General features: G+C 39.7%; 1 protein-coding gene across 1 annotated transcript in view; it reads right to left on the bottom strand.

Annotated features, from left to right (window-relative positions):
• kcnh2b (potassium voltage-gated channel, subfamily H (eag-related), member 2b) overlaps nt 1-25,724 on the bottom strand; it is a 329,910-nt gene that overhangs the window by 76,433 nt on the left and 227,753 nt on the right. Inside the window, exon 3 of the mRNA XM_061922161.1 lies at nt 8,228-8,407. Within this exon, the coding sequence (XP_061778145.1) occupies nt 8,228-8,407 (180 nt within the window). The remainder of the gene's footprint in view (nt 1-8,227; nt 8,408-25,724) is intronic.

The following is a 25,724-nucleotide window of genomic DNA, read 5'->3' as shown; positions in this document are numbered from 1 at the left end:
CAACTGGAGAAAAGCCTTGCCTCTACCGGAAGTCGCAGACGATGACGTCACCCGTGTGGGGGCCCCTCACATCCTCACATTGTTGTTAACTGGAGCCTCCAACAAAAAGTGCTATTCGGACCGAGAAAACGACAATTTCCCCATTAATTTGAGCGAGAAGATTTGTGTTTGAGGATATTGATAGTGACGGACTAGAAAAAAAAAACGCGATTGCATTGGGACTGATTCCGATGTTTTTAGACACATTTACTAGGATAATTCCGGGAAATCCCTTATCTTTCTACTGTGTTGCTAGTGTTTTAGTGAGTTTAATAGTACCTGATAATCGGAGGTGTATGTCCACGGGTGTCTTGATGCCAATGTCTCAGGGGAGTCGACGGCAGCTATGGACGGCACAAGCTCGGCTTTTCTCTGGTAAGAAGCGACTTTTGAACCACAATTTTCTCACCGAAAACTGCTGGTTGACATTCCGTCGTGATTCATGTTTGCTTGACCGCGCTCTGATCCATAGGAAAGTTTCACCTCCAGGAATTTTAAACAAGGAATCACCATGTGTTTGTGTGGCTAAAGGCTAAAGCTTCCCAACTCCATCTTTCTACTGTGACTTCTCCAATATTAATTGAACAAATTGCAAAAGATTCAGCAACACAGATCTCCAAAATACTGTGTAATTATGCCGTTAAAGCAGACGACTTTTAGCTGTGTGTGTGCGCAGCGCTCATATTTCCTTAAAACCCGTGACGTCTTGCGTACACGTCATCATTACACAACGTTTTCAAGACGAAACTCCCGGGAAATGTAAAATTGTAATTTAGTAAACTAAAAAGGCCGTATTGGCATGTGTTGCAATGTTAATATTTCATCATTGATATATAAACTATCAGACTGTGTGGTGGGTAGTAGTGGGTTTCAGTAGGCCTTTAAATCCTACTGAATAGCTCTTCATCTTCTTCCCTTTATGCAATTTCAAATTACCGGTATTGAAATCAGCCTCATCCATTTTGAAAATGACGACAGGGGAAGTGTCACACGTGACGTCACGAGTTTGACCAGGCGGTAATACTAAGCATGCGCTAATTATTCTGGGAAGCGAGTTTGACTCGGCAGTAATTCAATGCAGGCAAATTACTATATGACCTGTGGCAATTCAAAGAAATACGGTATGTGCAATAAACGACTATAAAGTTTGTTTTCATTTTACTGTAAAAATAACGGCAGTATTACTTTTCAATTTACAGTAATTTGGTGCAAAAAACACAGTCAATAATTCGGGCAACTGAGCCGCTTTTTTTACTCTTAAAGTGTCCTTTTTTTTTTTTTTCTTTGCAATGATGTATTGTAAAAGCTCAGTAGATTATACAGTAAAACATTTGCAGCTTGCTGGAAAAATAAAAGTGGAACTTGTTTTCCTAATACAATAATACTCTGATGTCATGATCCTTGGTCCGGTTCATGTTTTCAAGTAAAGTACCAATGATTGTCACACACACACTAGGTGTGGTGAAATGTGTCCTCTGCATTTGACCCATCCCCTTGATCACCCCCTGGGAAGTGAGGGGAGCAGTGAGCAGCAGCGGTGCCGCGCCCAGGAATCATTTATGGTGATTTAACCCCCAATTCCAACCCTTGATGCTGAGTGCCAAGCAGGGAGGCAATGGGTCCCATTTTTTTTCTAGTCTTTAGTATGACTCGGCCGGGGTTTGAACTCACAACCTACCGATCTCAGGGCGGACACTCTAACCACCAGGGCACTGAGTAGGTTTTGTGTTGTCTGTTAGTTTTGGACTCCTTTAGTTCCTGTTTGTGCACCTCCTGAGTTTGTTTTGGTTGCCATGGTTGCTCATTATGTTCACCTATCTCTGATCAGTGTTCGGCCGCTTACCTGCTACCTGAGCACTAATCAGAGGCATTATTTAAGCCTGCCTTTGCCGGTCAGTCAGCCTGGGGTTCTAGGTATTTGTTCTGTTGTGTTTATGTTGTGTTACGGTGCGGATGTTCTCCCAAAATGTGTTTGTCATTTTTGTTTGGTGGGGGTTCACAGTGTGGCGCATATTTGTAACAGTGTTAAAGTTGTTTATACGGCCACCCTCAGTGGGACCTGTATGGCTGTTGATCAAGTATGACTTGCATTTACTTACATGTGTGTAGAAGCCATATATATAATACATGTACGCGACTGAGTCAGCACGGTGTTTGTGAGGAGGAAAAACGGACTTGACGACAGGGCTAAACGCAGTCAACCCCAATATTGTTGTCCTGGTGGAATTCAGGAGAATGGTCGCACCGGGAGATTTTCGGGAGGGGCACTGAAATTCGAGAGTCTCCCAGGAAATCGGTGAATGCGGTGTTACAGCGGCACTGCCGCTATATAACACCGGCGGGCCAGCTCTAATGTTAATTTGATATTGCCTCAAGGACCAAATGGGGGCCAGAGTTTGACACCTGTGATTTAGAGTAATGAACTGGAAAAAAAGATTTTTCGGTAAAAAAGCATCAGCTCGGACGTAATTGTACCGTACAAACCACTCTGGTACAGTCTTTCAATTTACAATATAGAGGTGTAAAATCCAGTGTAAATTTTACAGTACAATTCTGTCCACAGAGTTTTGCTGTAAAATCTACAGATTTCTTCTTAACCCCAAAAAATATTTTGCTTTAAGTTAGGCGTGTCTAACCATTTTCCACCAATGACAGGATACATATTTTGTAAAAAAACAAACAAAAACAAAAACTATGCTAAAAACAGGAAATAAATATATTAATATAATATATTTAAAGATACAACTTTCTGTCAGCTTTTTCTTTTAAAATGTGAGAAAGTGTATTATTCATCCATCCATCCATTTCCCACCGCTTATTCCCTTTGGGGTTGCGGGGGGCGCTGGTGCCTATCTCAGCTACAATCCGGCGAAAGGCAGAGTACACCCTGGACAAGTCGCCACCTCATCGCAGGGCAAATTGTATTATTAATAGTGTCAAAAAGTCAGCCTTTATTTTTTTTTTTTATCACATTACATATTTTTGTGCTTTTTTTCCTTTACATTTTTTCTGTAGTATTTTTTGTTTGACTTTGTTTCTAAAATATGCTGTGGGCCAACAAAACCTGAGTTGTGGGCCACAATTTGAACACCCCTGCTTTAAGAGAATGTAGGCTATCTATGTATATTAAAGATTTCCGATTAGTGCTTTTTTGCCGATATCCGATATTCCGATATTGTCCAATTCTTTATTATTGATTCCGATATCAACCGATACCGATATATACAGTCATGGAATTAACACATTATTATGCCTAATTTTGTTGTGATGATGGATGCATTAAACAATGTAACAAAGTTTTCCAAAATAAATCAAGTCAAGTTTTGGAAAAAAAGGCCAACATGGCACTGCCATATTTATTATTGAAGTCACAAAGTGCATTATTTTTTTTAACATGCCTCAAAACAGCAACTTGGAATTTGGGACATGCTAGGTTGAGGCAGGGGGTGTATATTGTAGCATCCCGGAAGAGTAAGTGCTGCAAGGGGGTCTGGGTATTTGTTCTTTTGTGTTTGTGTTGTGTTACGGTACGGATATTCTCCCGAAATGTGTTTGTCATTCTTGTTGGGTGTGGGTTCAGAGTGTGGGTTCAGAGTGTGGCGCATATTTGTAACAGTGTTAAAGTTGTTTATACGCCCACCCTCAGTGTGACCTGTATGGCTGTTAACCAAGTATGTGGTGCATTCACTTGTTTGTGTGTGAAAAGCCGTAGATATTATGTGACTGGACTGGCACGCAAAGGCAACGCCTTTAAGGTTTATTGGTGCTTTGTACTTCTCCCTACGCCCGTGTACACAGCGGCGTTTTAAAAAGTCATACATTTTACTTTTTGAAACCGATACCGATAATTTTGAAACCGAGACCGATAATTTCCGATATTACATTTTAAAGCATTTATCGGCCAATATTATCAGCAGTCCGATAATATCAGACATCTCTAGCGTATATATATATATATATACACATATATACAAAGTTTGTACATAGATGGATAAAAGTGAAAAAAAAACATTTTATATATATATATATATATATATATACACATACATATATATATATATATACATATATATATATCCATCCATCCATTTTCTACCGCTTATTCCCTTTCGGGGTCGTGGGGGGCACTGGCGCCTATCTCAGCTACAATCGGGCGGAAGGCGGGGTACACCCTGGACTAGTCGCCACCTCATCGCAGGGCCAACACAGATAGACAGACAACATTCACACTCACATTCACACACTAGGGGCAATTTAGTGTTGCCAATCAACCTATCCCCAGGTGCATGTCTTTGGAAGTGGGATATATATATATATATATATATATATATATATATATATATATATATAAATATATATGAGATGGCGACTTGTCCAGGGTGTATACCGCCTTCCGCCCGATTGTAGCTGAGATAGGCTCCAGCGCCCCCGTGACCCCGAAGGGAATAAGCGGTAAAAAATGGATGAATGGATATATATACATGTTAAAGATGCGCGGTTTGCGGTCTCATCCGCGGAGTCCGCGGGTCGGGCGGGTGACATGACAAAAAAATTGATTTTGGGTGGCGGTTGAACCATCTGGAAATATTTGATATACATGGTTCTGGGATCGGTATCCTTTACCATTCAAAGAGCCATTTAAGACCCGTGTCAAAAAGCGAAGAAGACAATAGGAGATGCTAATATTCTCTAGAATGACTGCCGGCAGTCACCCGGTTAATACGTATTAGGGCGTGCTATGAAGCCATTGGCTTTGTCGCCTACTACATAATGTAGGGTCTGCTTATCAGTCCAGCAACATGTTGTGTGGGGGTTCTGCGGCAACACGCACACGACTGCAAGGCATACTGGGTGACACAGAGTACACTAATGGTTGTGATATAAACAATTTTAACACTGTTAGTAATATGCGCCACGCTGTGAAGCCACACCAAACAAGATTGACAAACACAACATAAACGCAACACAACAAATACCCAGAATCCTTTGTATCCATGACAACTCCTGACTATTTTATACACCCCGCTAGCAGCAAACCCCGCAAACCCCCCCGTGCGTCGGTAAGGTGGCCGGGGTTGGTGTCGCGGGGGTGTAAAATATATTCAGGTTGACTCACGGATACAAAGGATTCTGGGTATTTGTTGTGTTGCGTTTTTGTTGTGTTACTGTGAGGATGTTTTGGACACTCGGGTGAAGAGAGGGGCGGAGCTTTCTACAGATCACCACCTGGTGGTGAGTTGGCTGCGATGGTGGGGGAGGATGCCGGACAGACCTGGGAGGCCCAAACGCATTGTGAAGGTCTGCTGGGAACGTCTGGCAGAGTCTCCTGTCAGAGAAAGTTTTAATTCCCACCTCCGGAAGAACTTTGAACATGTCACGAGGGAGGTGCTGGACATTGAGTCCGAGTGGACCATGGTCCGCACCTCTATTGTCGAGGCGGCTGATCGGAGCTTTGGCCGCAAGGTAGTTGGTGCTTGTCGGGGCGGCAATCCTAAAACCCCTCGGTGGACACCAGCGGTGAGGGATGCCGTCAAGCTGAAGAAGGAGTCTTATCGGGTCCTTTTGGCTCATAGAACTCCGGAGGCAGTGGACAGGTACCGACAGGCCAAGCGGTGTGCAGTTTCAGCGGTCGCGGAGGCAAAAACTCGGACATGGGAGGAGTTCGGGAAGCCATGGAAAACGACTTCCGGACAGCTTTGAAGCAATTCTGGACCACCGTCCACCGCCTCAGGAAGGGGAAGCAGTGCACTATCAACACCGTGTATGGTGCGGATGGTGTTCTGCTGACCTCAACTGCGGATGTCGTGGATAGGTGGAAGGAATACTTCGAAGACCTCCTCAATTCCACCAACACGTCTTTCTATGAGGAAGCAGTGCCTGGGGAATCTGTGGTGGACTCTCGTATTTCTGGGGCTGAGGTCGCTGAGGTAGTTAAAAAGCTCCTCGGTGGCAAGGCCCCAGGGGTGGATGAGGCCCGCCCGGAGTTCCTTAAGGCTCTGGATGCTGTGGGGCTGTATTGGTTGACAAGACTCTGCAGCATCGCGTGGACATCGGGGGCGGTACCTCTGGATTGGCAGACCGGGGTGGTGGTTCCTCTCTTTAAGAAGGGGGACCGGATGGTGTGTTCCAAATATCGTGGGATCACACTCCTCAGCCTTCCCGGTGAGGTTTATTCAGGTGTAATGGAGAGGAGGCTACGCCGGATTGTCGAACCTCGGATGCAGGAGGGACAGTGTGGTTTTCGTCCTGGTCGTGGAACTGTGGACCAGCTCTATACTCTCCGCAGGGTTCTTGAGGGTGCATGGGAGTTTGCCCAACCAGTCTACATGTGCTTTGTGGACTTGGAGAAGGCATTCGACCGTGTTCCTCGGGAAGTCCTGTGGGGAGCGCTCATAGAGTATAGGGTATCGGACTGTCTTATTGTGGCGGTCCGCTCCCTGTACGATCAGTGCCAGAGCTTGGTCCGCATTGACGGCAGTAAGTCGAACTCATTTCCAGTGAGGGTTTGACTCCGCCAAGGCTGCCCTTTGTCACTGATTCTGTTCATAATTTTTATGGACAGAATTTCTAGCCGCAGTCAAGGCGTTGAGGGGTTCCGGTTTGGTGACCACAGGATTAGGTCTCTGCTTTTTGCAGATGATGTGGTCCTGATGGCTTCATCTGACCGGGATCTTCAGCTCTCACTGGATCGGTTCGCAGCCGAGTGTGAAGCGACCGGAATGAGAATCAGCACCTCCAAGTCCGAGTCCATGGTTCTCGCCCGGAAAAGGGTGGAATGCCATCTCCGGGTTGGGGAGGAGACCCTACCCCAAGTGGAGGAGTTCAAGTACCTAGGAGTCTTGTTCACGAGTGGGGGAAGAGGGGATCGTGAGATTGACAGGCGGATCGGTGCGGCGTCTTCAGTAATGCGGACGTTGTACCGATCCGTTGTGGTGAAGAAGGAGCTGAGCCGTAAGGCAAAGCTCTCAATTTAGCGGTCGATCTACGTTCCCATCCTCAACTATGGTCATGAGCTTTTGGTCATGACCGAAAGGATAAGATCACGGGTACAAGCGGCCAAAATGAGTTTCCTCCGCCGTGTGGCGGGGCTCTCCCTTAGAGATAGGGTGAGAAGCTCTGCCATCCGGGAGCAACTCAAAGAAAAGCCGCTGCTCCTCCAAATCGACAGGAGCCAGATGAGGTGGTTCGGACATCTGGTCAGGATGCCACCCGAACGCCTCCCTAGGGAGGTGTTTAGGGCACGTCCAACCGGTAGGAGGCCACAGGGAAGACCCAGGACACGTTGGGAAGACTATGTCTCCCGGCTGGCCTGGGAACGCCTCGGGATCCCCCGGGAAGAGCTAGACGAAGTTTCCCTGCTTAGGCTGTTGCCCCCGCGACCCGACCTCGGATAAGCGGAAGAAGATGGATGGATGGATACTGTGAGGATGTTCTCTCGAAATGTGTTTGTCAATCTTGTTTGGTGTGGCTTCACAGCGTGGCGCATATTAGTAAGTGTTAAAGTTGTTTATATCACAACCATCAGTGTACTCTGTATCCCCCAGTATGCCTTTCAATCTTGTGCGTGTGATTGCGGAAGCTGCACACAACATGTTGCCAGACTAACAATCCGTGTGTACATGTCGTTGAAGGTGTCAAAGGCAATGGCTTCACAGCACGCCCATATTCTTGTCATCAGGATGAACACCATTGGATATTCGCGAGAACGTTAGCGGCTCCCATTGTCTTCATTACTCTGTGAAACGGGTTTAAATAGCTCTTTGAGTGGTAAAGGTGGCCGACCTCTGATGTATTTCAGCGGGCGGTTGCAGTTCTGATAAAATGATGGTTCGGGTGGACGGCGGGTGGATGACGACTTTGGTAATGCGGTTGCGGATGATATAATTGCCTATCCGCACATCTCTAATGCACACATACACATATATATATATACATATACATATACATATATATATATATATATATATATATATATATATATATATATATATATATATACATACATACATATACATATATATATATTTATATATATATATATGTTTTTTTACTCACTTTTAATCAAACTTTTTTAATACATGGAGGAATATAAAATGTTCTGCAGAGTTTGATGTAGTTATTGATCAAGTTTAAATAGCCTGAGGCCCTGAGAATTTTTTTTCTAAACCTGACCTCGTTCCACACTCACCGTGTCGTTGAGGAGGAAAGCGGCAGAATAAGGTGTCAAGATGGCGGTGTAGATGACCAGCAGCAGGATAAGCCAATCCCAGACCGCCTTGAAGGGGCTGTAGTGCAAAACCGTCCAACTGTGGATGCGGGGAGCTTGAAGTTTGTATTCCGGCAACACGTCGGCGCCCAGAGACAACACCTGCACAGAACGAGAGAGACCAACAAAATGATCAATAATGAGAAAATTCCTGGGGAAATTTTGAATGTGTTGTGAGTCTCCAGCTAAATACACACTTTGAGCTAACCCCACATCTTTTCACACACTTTTTTATAGGCAAATGGCAATGTTGCTAATAGCTAGCACGTTAAACAATAGTACCATACCAAGTACATAGGCAGCTATTTCTATAGTGTCCTTATATCATACATTCATCCTTTCGGGGTTCTGGGGTTGGAAGGGTAGCTGGAGCCTATCCCAGCTGCACTCGGGCAGAAGGCGGGGTAGACCCTGGACAAGTGGCCACCTCATCACAGGGCCAACACAGATAGAGGCCATTCATAAATAAGTCACTCCAGTATTCCACAATGCTGCCATCCCGTCAATTCCTGCTAATTCCACCCAATCCTCTGCAGGACGATGTTAGAAGCTACTGAATCCCTGCTGCTTCAAAAATTAGCAAAGCTATGTTAGAATAATTTTGTTTAAGTTATCACACAACTCTTATGCTTAAAGGCCGTTGTCATAGTTATTAGCTTTTGTGCTCAAGTTGTACTTTTCTATCTGTGCAAGGACAACACTTGTTATCAGCCACGGCATATGAGGGGAGGCTTTGCTGCAGGTATTTTTTTTGTCTTAGCCCACTAACAGCCAAGGACGTCAAAGACCTCAACGAAGATAAGACGACAGCACGCAGACGAAGAGGAGACAAGGCAAAATCACAAGGACCCCTTGCATGATGTGTGGGACCACTCCTTTTAGAGGTGGCCTGGGTGATGTAACCAGGGACCTCACAAAATAAATAGAGGAGCACGTGGGACTGTTACCTTAGAGCAGAGGTAGGGAACCTATGGCTCTAGAGCCAGATGTGGCTCTTTTGATGACGGCACCTGGCTCTCAGATAAATATTAGCTGACATTGCTTAACACGGTGAGTAATGAATAATCCCGCTGGTAATCTCAGTGTCAAAAATCACGTTCAAAATATAAAACATTCTCATGCATTTTAATCCATCCATCCGGTTTCTACCGCACCTGTTCAAGAAGTCGCATTAATGGTAAGAAGTATTTTATTTATTGTTGGTTAGCTTCAGAATAACAATGTTAGTAAAAAGAATAAGAGATATTCTAAAAATGTTGGTCTTACTTAAAAATGCACGCATTTAGTTATATTCAGTGTTAAAAAAAATATTATATGCCTCTCACGGAAATACTTTTTAAAATATTTGGCTTGTATGGCTCTCAGCCAAAAAGGTTCCCGACCCCTGCCTTAGAGCATAGTGTGAGAGTGTGCAGTCCCAAACGTCTCTTCACATTCAACTAAATTGAACTCTGTCTCTGCATGATTCCTTGCTTCTTGTCTGTTTAATAGATGTCATCAGTGTTTGAACCTGACAGCTACCACTACGCTACTCGAAAATGTAGTTAAGCTTCATAACTTTGCTACATGTTGTTTGCTACTGCCTATCACTGGTTATTAGTTATAATTGATTAAACAGTACAGTAATCAGACAATGAGACCTAAGTATGTGTTATATACATGCATACATACATACATACATTATATATATATATATATATATATATATATATATATATATATATATATATATATATATATATATATATGTATATAGTACATTACAGACATCTAATGTTCACTGTTAAGTCTGTGTGGTATGAAATGAATACACTCTCAATATAGTATTTGTTTTTCTTTTTTTTTTTGCAATCCTGTGCTTTGTGAGGTAAGGTTACAAGAAGCAATATACCGGTAGTTGCATTCAGACATGAGTAACAGTGAGTGTGCTGGAAAAAAAATGCGTATACCTGCAAAATTTGTTCAAAAGTGCACTAAGGATGGGGTTTACATGGCCCCATTCCTGGGTTGACCTCGCGTGGGAGAAAGAAGGGGGTTAAGCATCCTCCAATGCAGTCTGCTGAAAATTATGGTAAGCGCCACTCTACATAACAATGTGGTCAAAGTTCGAATTTCCACAAAACACATTTTAGGATAGTCAAAACTCTACTGCAATCTGGCGGTTAAGGCTGATAGTGCACCCCACTCGATTTGTCACGTTTCGTGTGTCAGGTAAACCGTGAGAAATGCACCTAAACTAATCCTTCCTATTGTAGTTAGCAATGCTAATATTAGCACACACATACACATGAATAAAGTGAGGTATATTTTGTGTTTTTTAAAACCAGATTCACACTTACATACTGCAACACGGAAATATTCATACCGTATACAACAGCCTCCATGCACCTGTGTCACCTGACTGCTCCAACCAGTAAACGTCCATCCTAACACGCAAAAACGAATTATTCCCTGCTAATGTCCTCCTGCGCGGTCGGGTTAAAAGTCACTCAGGGAAATACAATTGCATTATTATGGAGCACAATTGCCTTACGACACTGATGTATTCCAACATCTGCACTTGCAGGAATGAATCCGTGACGAGAATGAGAGGAGCTTGTGTCTGTGCCTAATAAAATCAAACCGTCAACTTCAGAAGTTCGGCTCAGAGCGAAAGAACAGCAGGCATCAGAATGCATTTTTGACAGCACACACACGCACGCACGCACGCACGCACGCACGCACGCACGCACGCACGCACGCACGCACGCACGCACGCACGCACGCACGCACGCACGCACGCACGCACACACGCACACACACACACACACACACACACACACACACACACACACACACACACACACACACACACACACACACACACACACACACACACACAGACAGTCATCTGAGGAGTGAATGCATAAGTTAAACACAACAAAGCTGCTTTGTGAATCCTGCTGGATGGTTACAATGTCCACAAAGGCATATTTTCATCATATCAACCAAGTGTGATGCAAATGCCACCGCTGTCGTCTTTTCATATTCAACATGATGCATGAAGATAGCGCACATTTACGCTGTTGGTTTGAACGGTATCAAAGCTCACTGAAAAGAAAATCATTTTTTATTTCACGACCCACTTTTACAAGCACGCACGAGAATATGTACTGTACAAGTACAATACAGTAACAATAAATTACCCCCAGAGAAGAAAACATATACATGATTTAACTGAAATATAACTAAAAATAAATAAGTGTTTTGCGTACCGTATTTTTTGGACTATAAGGCACACTTAAAATCCTTTCAGTTTCTCAAAACTCGTCAGTGCCCCTTATAACCTGGTGCGCCTACTGTACGGAATCACTTTGGTTGTGCTTACTGACCTCGAAGCGATTGGATTTGGTACACGGTGTAATGAAAAGTGTGACCAGTAGATGGCAGTCACACATAAGAGATACGTTTAGACTGCAATATGACTCAAATAAACAACTAAAGAATGTTATATGTTCCATTGAAAGTAGAGAAAAGTGGTTCTCAAATGGGGGTACTTGAAGGTATGCCAAAGGGTACATGAGATATTTTTTAAAATATTCTAAAAATAACAACAATTCAAAAATCCTTTAAAAATATACTTATGGAATAATACTTCAACAAAATATGAATGTAAGTTCATAAACTGTGAAAAGAAATGCAACAATGCAATCTTCAGTGTTGACAACTAGATTTTTTGTGAACATGTTCCACAAATATTGATGTTAAAGATTTATTTTTGAGAAGAAATGTTTAGAATTATGTTCATGAATCCAGATGGATCTCTATTACAATCCACAAAGAGGGCACTTTGAGTTGATGATTACTTCTCTCTGTAGAAATCTGTATTTACAATTGAATCACTTGTTTATTTTTCAACAAGATTTTAGTTATTTTTATATATTTTTTCCAAATAGAAAAAGAAAGACCACTACAAATGAGCAATATTTTGCACTTTTATACAATTCAATAAATCAGAAACTGATGACATCGTGCTGTATTTTACTTCTTTATCTCTTCTTTTCGATCAAAAATGCTTTGCTCTGATTAGGGGGTACTTAAAATAAAATAAAAAAATGTTCACAGGGGTTACATCACTGAAAAAAGGTTGAGAACTGCTGGTATAGAAAATTACAAACGGCGTTCAAAAATCTGTCAAAATATTTTAGAATGACTTTGCTAAGCTATGAAGCCGCACCACTTGACAGATTGTACTGTGCTTCAACATACGAATATTATTTGTCACAACGGGGTTGTATCTTTATGCAGGGTCGTTCTCCCAGGAATGCAGAACGAACAACTCCAGACGACAGCGTGAGGTAGGAGATGATCTATTTATCAAAAATCATCCAACTACAAAATAACAGGCAAATAACAAAAGGAAAGCGCGCTGTTCGCACGAGAAGCTAAAAAAAAAACCTTAACACATGAAACGTAGAAGTTAACACTTAGCCTGGACTACGGACATGGAACACGAGTTGTGGCATGAACAAACAAAACTTACTTGGACACGGCATGAAGCGAACAATGACGCCAGGCCGACTGACTGGCAAAGACAGGCTTAAATAATGCCTCTGATTAGAGACAGGTGAGTGTCCCGAACACCAGAGGCAGGTGAAAACAATGAGTAGCCACGGCAACCAAACAAAACTCAGGTGTCACAAACAGGTACTAAAGGAGTCCAAAACTAACAGCAAATACAAAAACATGATCCGGACCACAGATCATGACATTATTATGTTGTGTGTATACTGTAAGACATAATATCTGGTGTTTTGTTTCGCAATATTATGCAAAAGCAACTTTTCTTACTTTCTGGTACCTGCTGCTCTGTATTTGGGATCTGCATAAGTCCTGAAAAATTGCGTGATCCCGCCTTTGTAGTTAGTGCCGACACCGTGGTCGACATGCTTCTTCTTTTTCTCGATCTTCTTGTTATGTGACATTCATCCTCCGCTGTTGCCATTTCAAATATAAAGTAGTGTTAAGTTCTTACTTATATCTGTCAGTAAACTCGCCATGAAAGCGCTAAAACATACCGGTGCAGTGAGTAAATATTATTCACCCAAGGAACTTTAGTTATTAGAGAGTCGGACGGTTTTTCAGGGGACATATTTTTGAATTATTGACCTATTTAAGGCTCCAATTACTTCACATCAAATATTCCACTTTGATATATTTTTTGAGGAAAAATATATTGCAAATGTTGTGTGTTTTCCATCAAAAAAGAAAAAACAAGCATAAAACTAAGAAAAACTCTTGAAATTAATAAACATTTGATCAATAGATCTGATATTGAGCCAGAGATTTAAGCGCTAAAAGTGAAACAATAACAAAAAAATCATGTATGACTTATTTTTAGCACGTTTGGATTCCTGAGAATTTAAGTGGGATTTTTTAAAAAACTTTTTTTTTTTACAAAGGTCATTCAAAAAATACTAATGAATCAAAATATTATTTTTCAGTGAAATATTGACCTGTTTAAGGCTCCAATTACTTCACATCAAAAATTCCACTTTGATATATTGCAAATTGTGTGTTTTCCATTAAAAAATAAAAAAAGAGCATAAAACAAAGAAAAACAATTGAAATTAATCCAAACTTATACTTGATGAAAAAATCTAAAATGTATCCAAAGATTTAAGCTCTAAAAGTAAAACAATAAGACAAAAATAATAATATATAACTTATTTTTAGCACTTTTGGATTCCTGAGAATTTGTGTTATTTTTTTTTATTTTTTTTACAGAGGTACTTTAAAAAATATTAATGAATCAAAATCTGTTTTTTTAATGAAATATTGACCTATTTAAGGCTCCAATTACTTCACATCAAAAATTCCACTTTGATATATTGCAAATTGTGTTTTCCATTAAAAAATCAAAAATAGCATAAAACAAAGAAAAACAAATTAAATTAATACAAACTTATACTTGATGAATAAATCTAAAATTTATCCAAAGATTTAAGCTCTAAAAGTAAAACAATAACAAAAAAATAATAATGTATGACTTATTTTTAGCACTTTTGGATTCCTGAGAATTTGTGGGATTTTTTTGAAAAGTTTTTTTTCCAAAGGTCATTCAAAAAATATTAATGAATCAAAATCTTTTTTTTTTAAATGAAATATTGACCTATTTAAGGCTCCAATTCCTTCACATCAAAAATTCCCACTTTGATATATTGCAAATTGTGTGGTTTCCATTAAAACATAAAAAACAGCATAACATAAACAAAGAAATACAATTTAAATTAATACAAACTTATACTTGCTGAATAAATCTGAAATGTATCCAGAGATTTAACCTCTAAAAGTAAAACAATAAACAAAACAAAAACATTGTGTATGACTTATTTTTAGCACTTTTGCCACTGGGGCCCTTTTGGATTCCTGAGAATTTTAGTGGGATTTTTTTAGGTTTATTTACAACTGTCTTTTTAAAAAAAATATTAATGAATCAAAATCAATGTTTTTATGAATTATTGACCTACTTTAGGTTCCAATTACTTCAAATCAGCATGGCTAAAATATTGTTTATGTTGTTACACAACATGTTCTGGTTGATAGTACTCAATTACAGAATGTTTAACAGGTTGAATATTTCCCTAATGAATAAATAGAAAATGTTAAAACATTCTCAAGCAGAGATATGTATACCAATAATCTGTACACCCTGTAATGTGCACAATATCAGAAGCATTTATTCAGGTAGAAATATCACATTTTACAATACTAAACATCTTTGACAATCAAACCAAGATCGAAACAATCCACATTTTATGTTATTATTAATGCATGAAACTGGTTTTCTAAACATGGAAGACAAAATCTGGCAAGATACCAACAGACTGCAGGCTTTTTTTTTTTTATTCGCATTAAAAGTGTGTTTATATCGTTTTTGTGTTGACCTGTTTAAAAAAACATAGTTTAAAAAAAAATAAGAATATTTTATTTTAAAGCAAACTAATTGTGTAGTCATTGAATTCAAACTTGAACATTTTTATTAAATTATTAATAATGAAAAATCATCGTTATTGGCGATTAATGTTGATTAATTTTCTGAGAACAAAATGCAATTAACCACAATATTCTAATCTTTTAACAGCCCTTATTGAGTGAATGCTCCAAAGCATTCACACATATAGTTGTCTACACCGAAATGCATCTATGTATTAAACTTCTTCAACTTCTTCTTCTTCTCCAGGTTTTGGCGCACTCTACCTTCCATGTTTTTCACCCGATTCAAACCGTTCCAACTTCAAAACTGTTCAGCCAATTCAGGAATCGCGGGCTTTTCCTTGACAAATTGCAAATATTCCCAGATTTCCCAGAATTCCCGGTTTTCCGGGACATGTTTTCCATTCAAAATTAATTGGCCATTTTTCAAAATTCCAACCATTTCCAAATTTTTCAACCGATTAAAACCATTCCAACTTCAACACATTCCACTCATTCAAACTATTATTTTTTTAAATTTCCCCTAAAAAAATCTAAGAATTCCCAGAATTACTGATTTTTCAAACCCTTTTTTGACCCCTTTTTTTGGCGACTACTCATTCCACATTTTTCAACCATTCCACCGCCCAAATATTCCTCTTAATCAGGACAAAAAACTAAGTTGTTTTTCTAGCTGGAAAAATTCCCCAAATTCCAGGAATTCTTTAATTCAGTTTCTCAATTACAAATGTTACTACTTCAACACTTCTCGACCGATTTGAAAAATTCAAACACCAACCATTTCAACACATTCAGACCATTTCAGTTTTTTTTTTTCTATTTTCAAAAAAATCCCGAATTTTTGGGATATTCACATTTAAATCAATGGGACATTCTTCAAAGGTCCACAACTCCCACATTTGCCATCTGATTCAAACGGTTCCAACTTCAAAATATTTAGCCTTTTTGGGAATTGTGTGCTCTACTCTACCCGAGAGTTCCTTGTTTGATCCCCAGCTTCTACCACCCTTGTCACGTCCGTTATGTCCTTGAGCAAGACACTTCACCCTTGCTCCTGATTGGTCGTGCTTAGCGCCTTGCATGGCAGCTCCTGCCATCAGTGTGTGAATGAGTGAATGTGGAAATAGTGTCAAAGCGCTTTGAGTACCTTGAAAGTAGAAAAGCGCTATACAAGTACAACCCATTTACCATGTACTTCAACAATTATTAAAAAAATTCCAGGATTTCATTTTAACGTCCACATTGGAGCATTCACATCACCAAATCACCAAAATGATTCCCGAGCGCTGCCACCGCTGCTGCTCACTGCTCCCCTCACCTCTCAGGGGGTGGAACAAGGGGATGGGTCAAACGCAGAGTAATTCCACCACACCTGGTGTGTGTGTGGCAATCAGTGGTACTTTAAATTCGAATTTAACTTAAACATCCAATTCCTCATCTAGTTTTAATTTGAACATTTTAACTTCATCCTGAAACTTGAAACATCCATCCATCCATTTCCTACCGCTTTTTCCCTTTTGGGGTCACGGGGGGCGCTGGCGCCTATCTCAGCTACAATCGGGCGGAAGGCGGGGTACACCCTGGACAAGTCGCCACCTCATCGCAGGGCCAACACAGATAGACAGACAACATTCACACTCACATTCACACACTAGGGCCCATTTAGTGTTGCCAATTAACCTATCCCCAAAAGACAAAAATTTACAATTTGTTTGTTATGACATATTCTTCCTGCGAGTTGAAAATCGATGTTCGGAATGTTAGAATTTCTCTGAAGAGCAATGAAGAACGGTCCATCCATCTTTCCAGTTAATGTATCGCAGAAATAAAAACCAAAGGCCAAGAGAACGGTTAAAAGCGCGGATGTGACAAAGTGTTTATTATGTGCCGAGATTTGATTACTGCTGTCTCGTCAACACCGTATTTCTCCAACGTCTTTGCACATTCATGCTGTTAGTCTGCAGTTTAATGAACTTTGACTTCCAGCTCTCAAGTCGATGCTTTTTATCAGTCTGCGTTTAACAACATGCCACAATCGTCTGGAATTACTTAGTGAGCAATTACAACTTGATTAAATCCGACGTGCGACCAATAATCATGTCTCCTTTTCATGTAGCGGCTGAGAAGGAACACGAACATGTAATTGCTTTTTAATCATTTTAACGGGAAATATTGGCCCTTGGCTCAAAACTGTCAGGTCTACTTTGTGAGGCTGCAGGAGATATATAATATATAATGACTAATGAAAACACATAAATCATATTTAAATCAGGCTCTCCTCGTTCAAACCATCCTCGTGTGTACAAAACAAAACTGATATGGTACATAAACAAGTAGGAACTAGAAAAAATTGATTGTGTTTGCAATTTCATGTTGTTGTTTAATGTCATTCTCACATGCAAACTGTCAGTTAGTTTGTGACGAACCCCACGATGCAGAGAAGGAGGCAGGCATTGAATAAGAAATCATGGTTTTAATTTAAACACTAAAACAAAACCAAACAAAGGGTACAAAACAAAAGACGCGCACGAGAAGGATAACAAACTAAAAGAGCTAGCATGGGAGCTAGAAGAAAACGAGCCTAGTGTGGAAGCTAGCAGGTAGCCAACAGGAAACAGAAGTCGTTACTTGTAATATGAAAACAAACTGGAAGCAGGGAACAAAAAACAGTAAGCTAAAAAGAGCTAACGAATATAACTTACAGCTACGCTGCAATGACAAGACCAGTAGGAACGACAAGTAGAACTGATATAGACACGACACAGAGCGACAGGTAGCAACGACAATACAGAAGTGACAATAATCCAGCAATGACTGGATGGGAAGACAGGTCTAAATAGGAATGGGCTGATTGACACAAGGTGTGGCTAAGCGCCAATCAGCCGCAGCTGAGGGGACACAGCACTCAGGGAGAAAAACAGGAAACAGACAAAATAAGAGCGCTGACAGGAACTAAAGACAGGAAATATTACACACACACACAGAGGAAAAACAAAAATACAAACAAACTGTCAGGGGCAAGCCTGACACAAACAAAGAGTGATTAAGTTCTTAGCACAAAAAGACAATGAATATTAAATAGAAGCACTATACAGTAAGTAGTACCGTACCTGAATTTACGAGCTTAATTTGTACTGAGACAGAGCTCTGAACACAAAACATCTCGACCCCCTTAAACATCACCATTTTAACACGTAAGATGCCTTTTAAAAAGAAAAACTAACATTTAGATCAGAAATATTGCATGGAACACAAACAATGCATTAGTAATGTAGAGCATTTACTGTATTTTCCTGACAATAGGGCGCCGGATTATAAGGTTCACTGCTGAAGAGCGGGTCTAGTCAGGTCTAGTTTAATATATAAAGCGCACCGATAATATGCCTTTTTTTTAGAGCGCAAAAAAAAAGGCATATTATCATTATTTTTTTCTAAATGTAAAACACTTCCTTGTGGTCTACATAACATGTAATGGTGGTTCTTTGGTCAAAATGTTGCATAGATGATGTTTTACAGATCATCTTCAAGCCGTTTTTTTGATAGTCGCTTCCAGATGCGCCGTTTTGTGGGTGGTCCTATTTACGTCGCTCACCTCCAACAGCGTCTTTTCTCCGTAATTTTTATTGTAGCGGTGTAGCGTGCAAGGACGGGAGTGGAAGAAGTGTCAAAAGATGGAGCTAACTGTTTTAATGATATTCAGAATTTACTTCAATCAAAAACGGAGCAGCATCTCCTCATCCGGAAAGAACAACACCGGAAAAAACATCCGAACGGAACTCTCTAATAACTAAAGTTCCTTGGGTGAATAATGTAAACTCCCTACATCGGTATGTTTTAGCGCTTTCATGGCGAGTTTACTGACAGATATAAGTAAGAACTTTACAATACTTTATATTAGAAATGGCATCAGCGGAGGATGAATGTCCCATAACGAGAAGATAGAGAAAAAGAAGAAGCCTATCGACTACGGACGCGCGCACATTTTCAGGACTTATGCAGATCTCAAATACAGATCAGCAGGTACCAGAAGGTAAGAAAAGTTGCTTTTGCATAATATTGCGAAATAAAACGCCAGATAATACGTCTGCTAATAGGTGCCATTTTGTGGTCCTTATACACACACCAGAGTAATACTTGTATCTCTGACTATGGTAGCCGTAATTGACGGCAATCCATCAAGCAGGGAGACTTCAAAGTCGTACTAAAACTTTTTGACGGATTTTCGAGTGCCGTGTGTAATGTTCTTTATTTTCAATGGAACATTCAACGTTTTGGTGTTTTTTACTGGCATCATATTGCAGTCTACACGTATCGCTTATGTGTAGGGATGATGTTCGAAAACACCAGTATGTCTTACATAGATTAGATAGATAGATAGATAGATAGATAGATAGATAGATAGATAGATAGACAGATAGATAGATAGATAGAGAGATAGATAGATAGATAGATAGATAGATAGATAGATGGATGGAACTTTGATTCTTTCAGGAAAATTACAATACATAATACACACCATAATAATACTTGTATGTTGAAGCACAGTACAATCCTTCAAGCCGTGCAGCTTCATAGCTTACCAAAGTCGTACTAAAACCTTTTGACGGATTTTCGAGTGCCGTGTGTAATGTTCTTTATTTTCAATGGAACATTCAACGTTTTGGTGTTTTTTACTGGCATCATATTGCAGTCTACACGTATCTCTTATGTGTAGGGATGATGTTCGAAAACACCAGTATGTCTTACATAGATAGATAGATAGATAGATAGATAGATAGATAGATAGATAGATAGATAGATAGATAGATAGATAGATAGATAGATAGATAGATAGATAGATGGAACTTTGATTCCTTCAGGAAAATTACAAAATAATACACACCATAATAATACTTGTATGTTGAAGCACAGTACAATCCTTCAAGCCGTGCAGCTTCATAGCTTACCAAAGTCGTACTAAAGCATTTTGATGGATTTTTGAGCGCCGTGTTCAATGTTCTATATTTCCATTGGAACATATAACATTTTGGTTTTGTTTACTTGAGTCGTATTGCGGTCCACATGTACACCTTATGTGTGACTGCCATCATATGGCAGTCCACACGTATCTCTTATGCGTGACTGCCAACGACTGGTCACACTAATTTCACCATATACAAATAAAATAGCTTCGAAGTCGGTAAGCAAAACCAAAATTATTCTGTACAAATACGGTAGTTAAAATTATTGTTTCTGTATGAAACTTCTTCTGATTGCCCTGATTAGTGTTATCAACATATAATATGAAAAAAGTTCATCTTACATATTTGCAACCATCCCCTGCACGTTTATGTCACATAGATATTGTTCGGGTCAATTTGACCCTGCAGTCATCCTCGAGGTAAAAACCCCATTTCCATATGAGTTGGGAAATTGTGTTAGTTGTAAATATAAACGGAATACAAATGCAAATCATTTCCAACTCATATTCAATTGAATATACTACAAGGACAACATATTTTTGCAAATAATCATTAACTTTAGAATTTGATGCCAGCAACACGTGACAAAGAAGTTGGGAAAGGTGGTAATAAATACTGAAAAAGTCAACAAACACTTATTTGGAACATCCCACAGGTATGCAGGCTAATTGGGAAAAGGTGGGTGCCATGATTGGGTATAAAAACAGCTTCCCAAAAATGCTCAGTCTTTCACAAGAAAGGATGGAGCGAGGTACACCTCTTTGTCCACAACTGCGTGAGCAAATAGTCAAACAGTTTAAGAACAACGTTTCTCAAAGTGCAATTGCAAGAAATTTAGGGATTTCAACATCTACGGTCCATAATATCATCAAAAGGTTCAGAGAATCTGGAGAAATCACTCCACGTAAGCGGCATGGCCGGAAACCAACATTGAATGACCGTGACCTTCCATCCCTCAGACGGCACTGTATCAAAAACTGACATCAATCTCTAAAGGATATCACCACATGGGCTCAGGAACACTTTAGAAAACCACTGTCACTAAATACAGTTGGTCGCTACATCTGTAAGTGCAAGTTGAAGCTCTACTAAAGAAAAGGTGATGTAACACAGTGGTGAACATACCCTTTCCCAACTACTTTGGCACGTGTTGCAGCCATGAAATTCTAAGTTAATTATTATTTGCAAAAATGAAAATAAAGTTTATGAGTTTAAACATTAAATATCTTGTCTTTGTAGTGCATTCAATTGAATATGGGTTGAAAAGGATTTGCAAATCACTGTATTCCGTTTATATTTACATCTAACACAATTTCCCAACTCATATGGAAACAGGGTTTGTACAAGGGTGTCAGTAATGTCGGCCTATTTATTTATTTATTTGCAGCTCTGAGACATATTTCACCCTAATCACACACACACACACACACACACACACACACACACACACACACACACACACACACACACACACACACACACACACAAAAGGTGCAGGACTTTTGACGAGAGCCCTTTATGTTCTTGCGGTAAAAACTCCACCCACATTGAGTAGGGCAGTGGTTCTTAAGCTGGGTTCGATCGAACCCCTAGGGGTTCGGTGAGTCGACCTCAGGGGTTCGGCAGAGCCTCCACTGCGGTCAAGACACACCAGACTCATGAATTGATGAACGTGGACCCCGACTTAATTAAACAGGTTGAAAAACTTATTGGAGTGTTACCATTTAGTTGTCACTTGTACGGAATATGTACTGTACACTGCTAATAAAAGTTTCATTCTTTCTTTCTTTCTTTAATTAGTTTATTTCGAACATGAAAACACTTACAGTATAATACTGTACATCACACAGTTTCATATAATTTCCCTTTACATTATGTCCAAAAAAGAGTAGGAAGAAGCAAAGCGTATTTAATCCTACTCCTTTCCCACTTCAGAGAGTTTAAAAATGTTTCGGAGTATAAGTCGCACCTGCCGAAAATGCATAATAAAGAAGGGAAAAAACATGTATAAGTCGCACTGGAGTATAAGTCGTATGTTTTGGGAAATGTATTTGATAAAACCCAACACCAAGAATAGACATTTGAAAGGCAATTTAAAATAGATAAAGAATAGTGAACAACAGGCTGAATAAGTGTACGTTATATGACGCATAAATAACCAACTGAGAGCGTGCCTGGTATGTTAACGTAACATATTATGGTAAGAGTCATTCAAATAACTATAAGATATAGAACATGCTATACGTTTACCAAACAATCTGTCACTCCTAATCGCTAAATCCCATGAAATCTTATACGTCCAGTCTTTAACGTGAATGAGCTAAATAATATTATTTGATATTTTACGGTAATGTGTTAATAATTTCACACATAAGTCGCTCCCGAGTATAAGTCGCACTCCTTGCCAAATTATAAAAAAAAACTGCAACTTATAGTCCGAAAAATACGGTATGTAGAATCAATTACTGACCTTTTAATAATAAAATAACATCTGTGAATTAGTATACACAACAGTTTTGTAATATGTAATCAATTAATTCAGTCATTATTAACATACTGAGATGCAGAATATCTTTTGTTCAACAAGGTTGAAAGATTTTCTCATAATTCTTCTTCTTTCTACTTTGTAAGCACTATAATTTTTGAACAACCTCTTAAACTGGATCATGCCCGTACAATGTTTAACTTCTTTACTTAATCCATTCCATAATTTAATTGCACATATTGATATGCTAAAAGGTTTTAAGTGTTGTACGTGCATTCAAATGTTTTAAATTAGATTTTCCTCTAAGGTTATATTTCTCCTCTTTAGTTGAGAAGAATTGTTGTACATTCTTTGGTAGCAGGTTATAGTTTGCTTTGTACATCATTTTAGCTGCTTGCAATTTTACCAAATCACAAACTTTAATATTTATTCAATCAATCAATCGTGTAAATAAAAACTTCTCCCTATCGGCGTATCTGTACTGTAAAGTTAAAATTTGAATGACAATAAAGAGCAAGTCAAAGTATTATCGATACCCCCAATGTTCCCCCTAATTTTCCATCTGATTTGCAAGTGTGTAGTTAGTTGTGAGTTCATGCACTGTGTTGGTTTTGTTCTTTGAACAAGATGATGTTCATGCATGGTTCATGTTTTACACTAGTAAAAAAAAAACATAACTTTGTCTTGAATTTGAAAAAAAAAATAATTAAAAATTGTATTTTTCACTGAAGAAAGGTTCAGTGAATGTGCAGATGAAACTGGTGGGGTTCGGTACCTCCAACAAACTTAAAGGGGAACATTATCACCAGACCTATGTAAGCGTCAATATATACCTTGATGGTGCAGAAAAAAAGACCATATATTTTTTTAACCGATTTCCGAACTCTAAATAGGGTGAATTTGGGCGAATTAAACGCCTTTCTGTTTATCTGTCTTTTTGCAATGACGTCAGAACGTGACGTCTCCGAGGTAATAGAGCCGCCATTTTCATTTTCAACACATTGCAAACATTGGGTCCCAGCTCTGTTATTTTCCGTTTTTTCCACAATTTTTTGGAACATTGGAGACATCATGCCTCGTCGGTGTCGGAGGGTGTAACAACACTAACAGGGAGGGATTCAAGCTGCACCACTGGCCCAAAAATGCGAAAGTGTCTGCCGCCAGACCCCCATTGAATGTGCGGGAGTGTCTCCACATTTTACCGGCGATGACAGACATGGCACAGAGATGTATGGATAACCTGCAGATAAATTTGCAACGATAAAGTCAACGAAATCACAAAGGTGAGTTTTGTTGATGTTGACTTATAAGCTAATCAGACATAATAGGTCGCGGCGTGACTCCAGCTAATCGATGCGAACATGCTATGCTAATCAACGCTATCATGCTATTTACCGGCGGTGCTAAAGCAGACATGGCACAGAGATGTATGGATAACCTGCAGATGCATTTGCAACTATATTACGTTTCCTTCCACCCACATTTAATGCGAAAGAAAACACTTACCAATCGAAGGATTTCAGTTGCTCCAGTGTCACGAGATGAGAAAGTCCTGATCGTTTGGTCCGCACATTTTACCGGCGATGCTAAAGCAGCTATTCGGCCATGCTATGGCTATGAATAGCGTCAATAGCTATTCGCTCAATAGCTTCAGTTTCTTTTACAATACTTTCATACTACAACCATCCGTTTCAATATATGCGTAATCTGTTGAATCGCTTTAGCCGCTGAAATCCGAGTCTGAATCCGAGCTAATGTCGCTATATCTTGCTGTGCTATTCGCCATTGTTTGTTTACATTGGCAGCACTGTATGACGTCACAGGTAAATAGATAGTCGCATCGCAGATAGCGAAAATCGAACACTTTAAAGCTTTTTTTAGGGATATTCCGGGACCGGTAAAATTTGGAAAAAAACGTCAAAAAATACAAGAAATCACTGAGAACTGATTTTTACTGTTTTTTACCCTTTTGAAATTGTGATAATGTTCCCCTTTAGGAACCACTGGAGTAGGGGCAAAAACTATAAAAAGTCTGCATGGGGGTTCTTGTCTGTCAGGCAGACCTTTACAAAATAAGCAAAATGAAGTCAGTCCAGGATACTCTGGAAGTCATCAATGATTATGAAATAGAGAATGATGTATCTGAAGATGAAGACTATCTCGAGCTAAATTCTGATTCTAATGGTTCTGATTTTGAACCAGAAGAGGGAATAGCGATTCCTCTTCCTCCAAGCAAGATATTAATGTCAAAAAAAGGGTAAACTATAGTGGTCTTCATCCTCAAAAATGCTTCGGGCAAAATGGTTTGCAGAAAACCTAATAAAGACAGTGCCAGGACCCACGAGGATGGCAGTGACTCGGGTGACGGACATCCAGTCAGTTTTTCAGCCTGTCGTGGCCAGATTCAATACAGAGAATCATTCTGGAAATGCCTTATCTCGCAGGGAGGCCTGTTTTTGGGAAGAAGTGGAAGGAGCTGGACAAAACACACTTTGACGCGTGTTGGGGGCTCTTCGTCCTGTCTTCCATCAAATGCTCAGTCATTCACAAACAAGGATGGGGCGAGGGTCACCACTTTGTTTGATAATTTGCTCAAGCATTTGTTCAGAGTTTAAGGACAACATTTCTCAACCTGCTATTGCAAAGAATTTCGGTAATTCACAATCTACGGTCTGTAATATCATCAAAAGGTCCAGAGAATATGGAGAAATCACTGCACGTAAGCGATGATATTATGAACCTTCGATCCCTCAAGTGGTACTGCATCGAAAACAACATCAGTGTGTAAAGGATATCACCACATGGGCGCAGGACCACTTAAAAAAACCAGTGTCAGCAACTGTAATTTGTCGCTACATCTGTACATGCAAGGTAAAACTCTACTCTGCAAAGCGAAAGCCATTTATCAACAACACCCAGAAACACCGCGAGTTTCGCTGGGCCCAAGCTCATCTAAAATGGATTTTCGCAAAGTGTAAAAGTATTCTTTGGACTGATG

This window comes from Nerophis ophidion, linkage group LG15 (assembly GCF_033978795.1).
Source record: "Nerophis ophidion isolate RoL-2023_Sa linkage group LG15, RoL_Noph_v1.0, whole genome shotgun sequence".
Lineage (NCBI taxonomy): Eukaryota > Metazoa > Chordata > Actinopteri > Syngnathiformes > Syngnathidae > Nerophis > Nerophis ophidion.
Note: the sequence above shows the minus strand (reverse complement) of the source record. Positions and strands in the feature narration are given on the sequence as shown.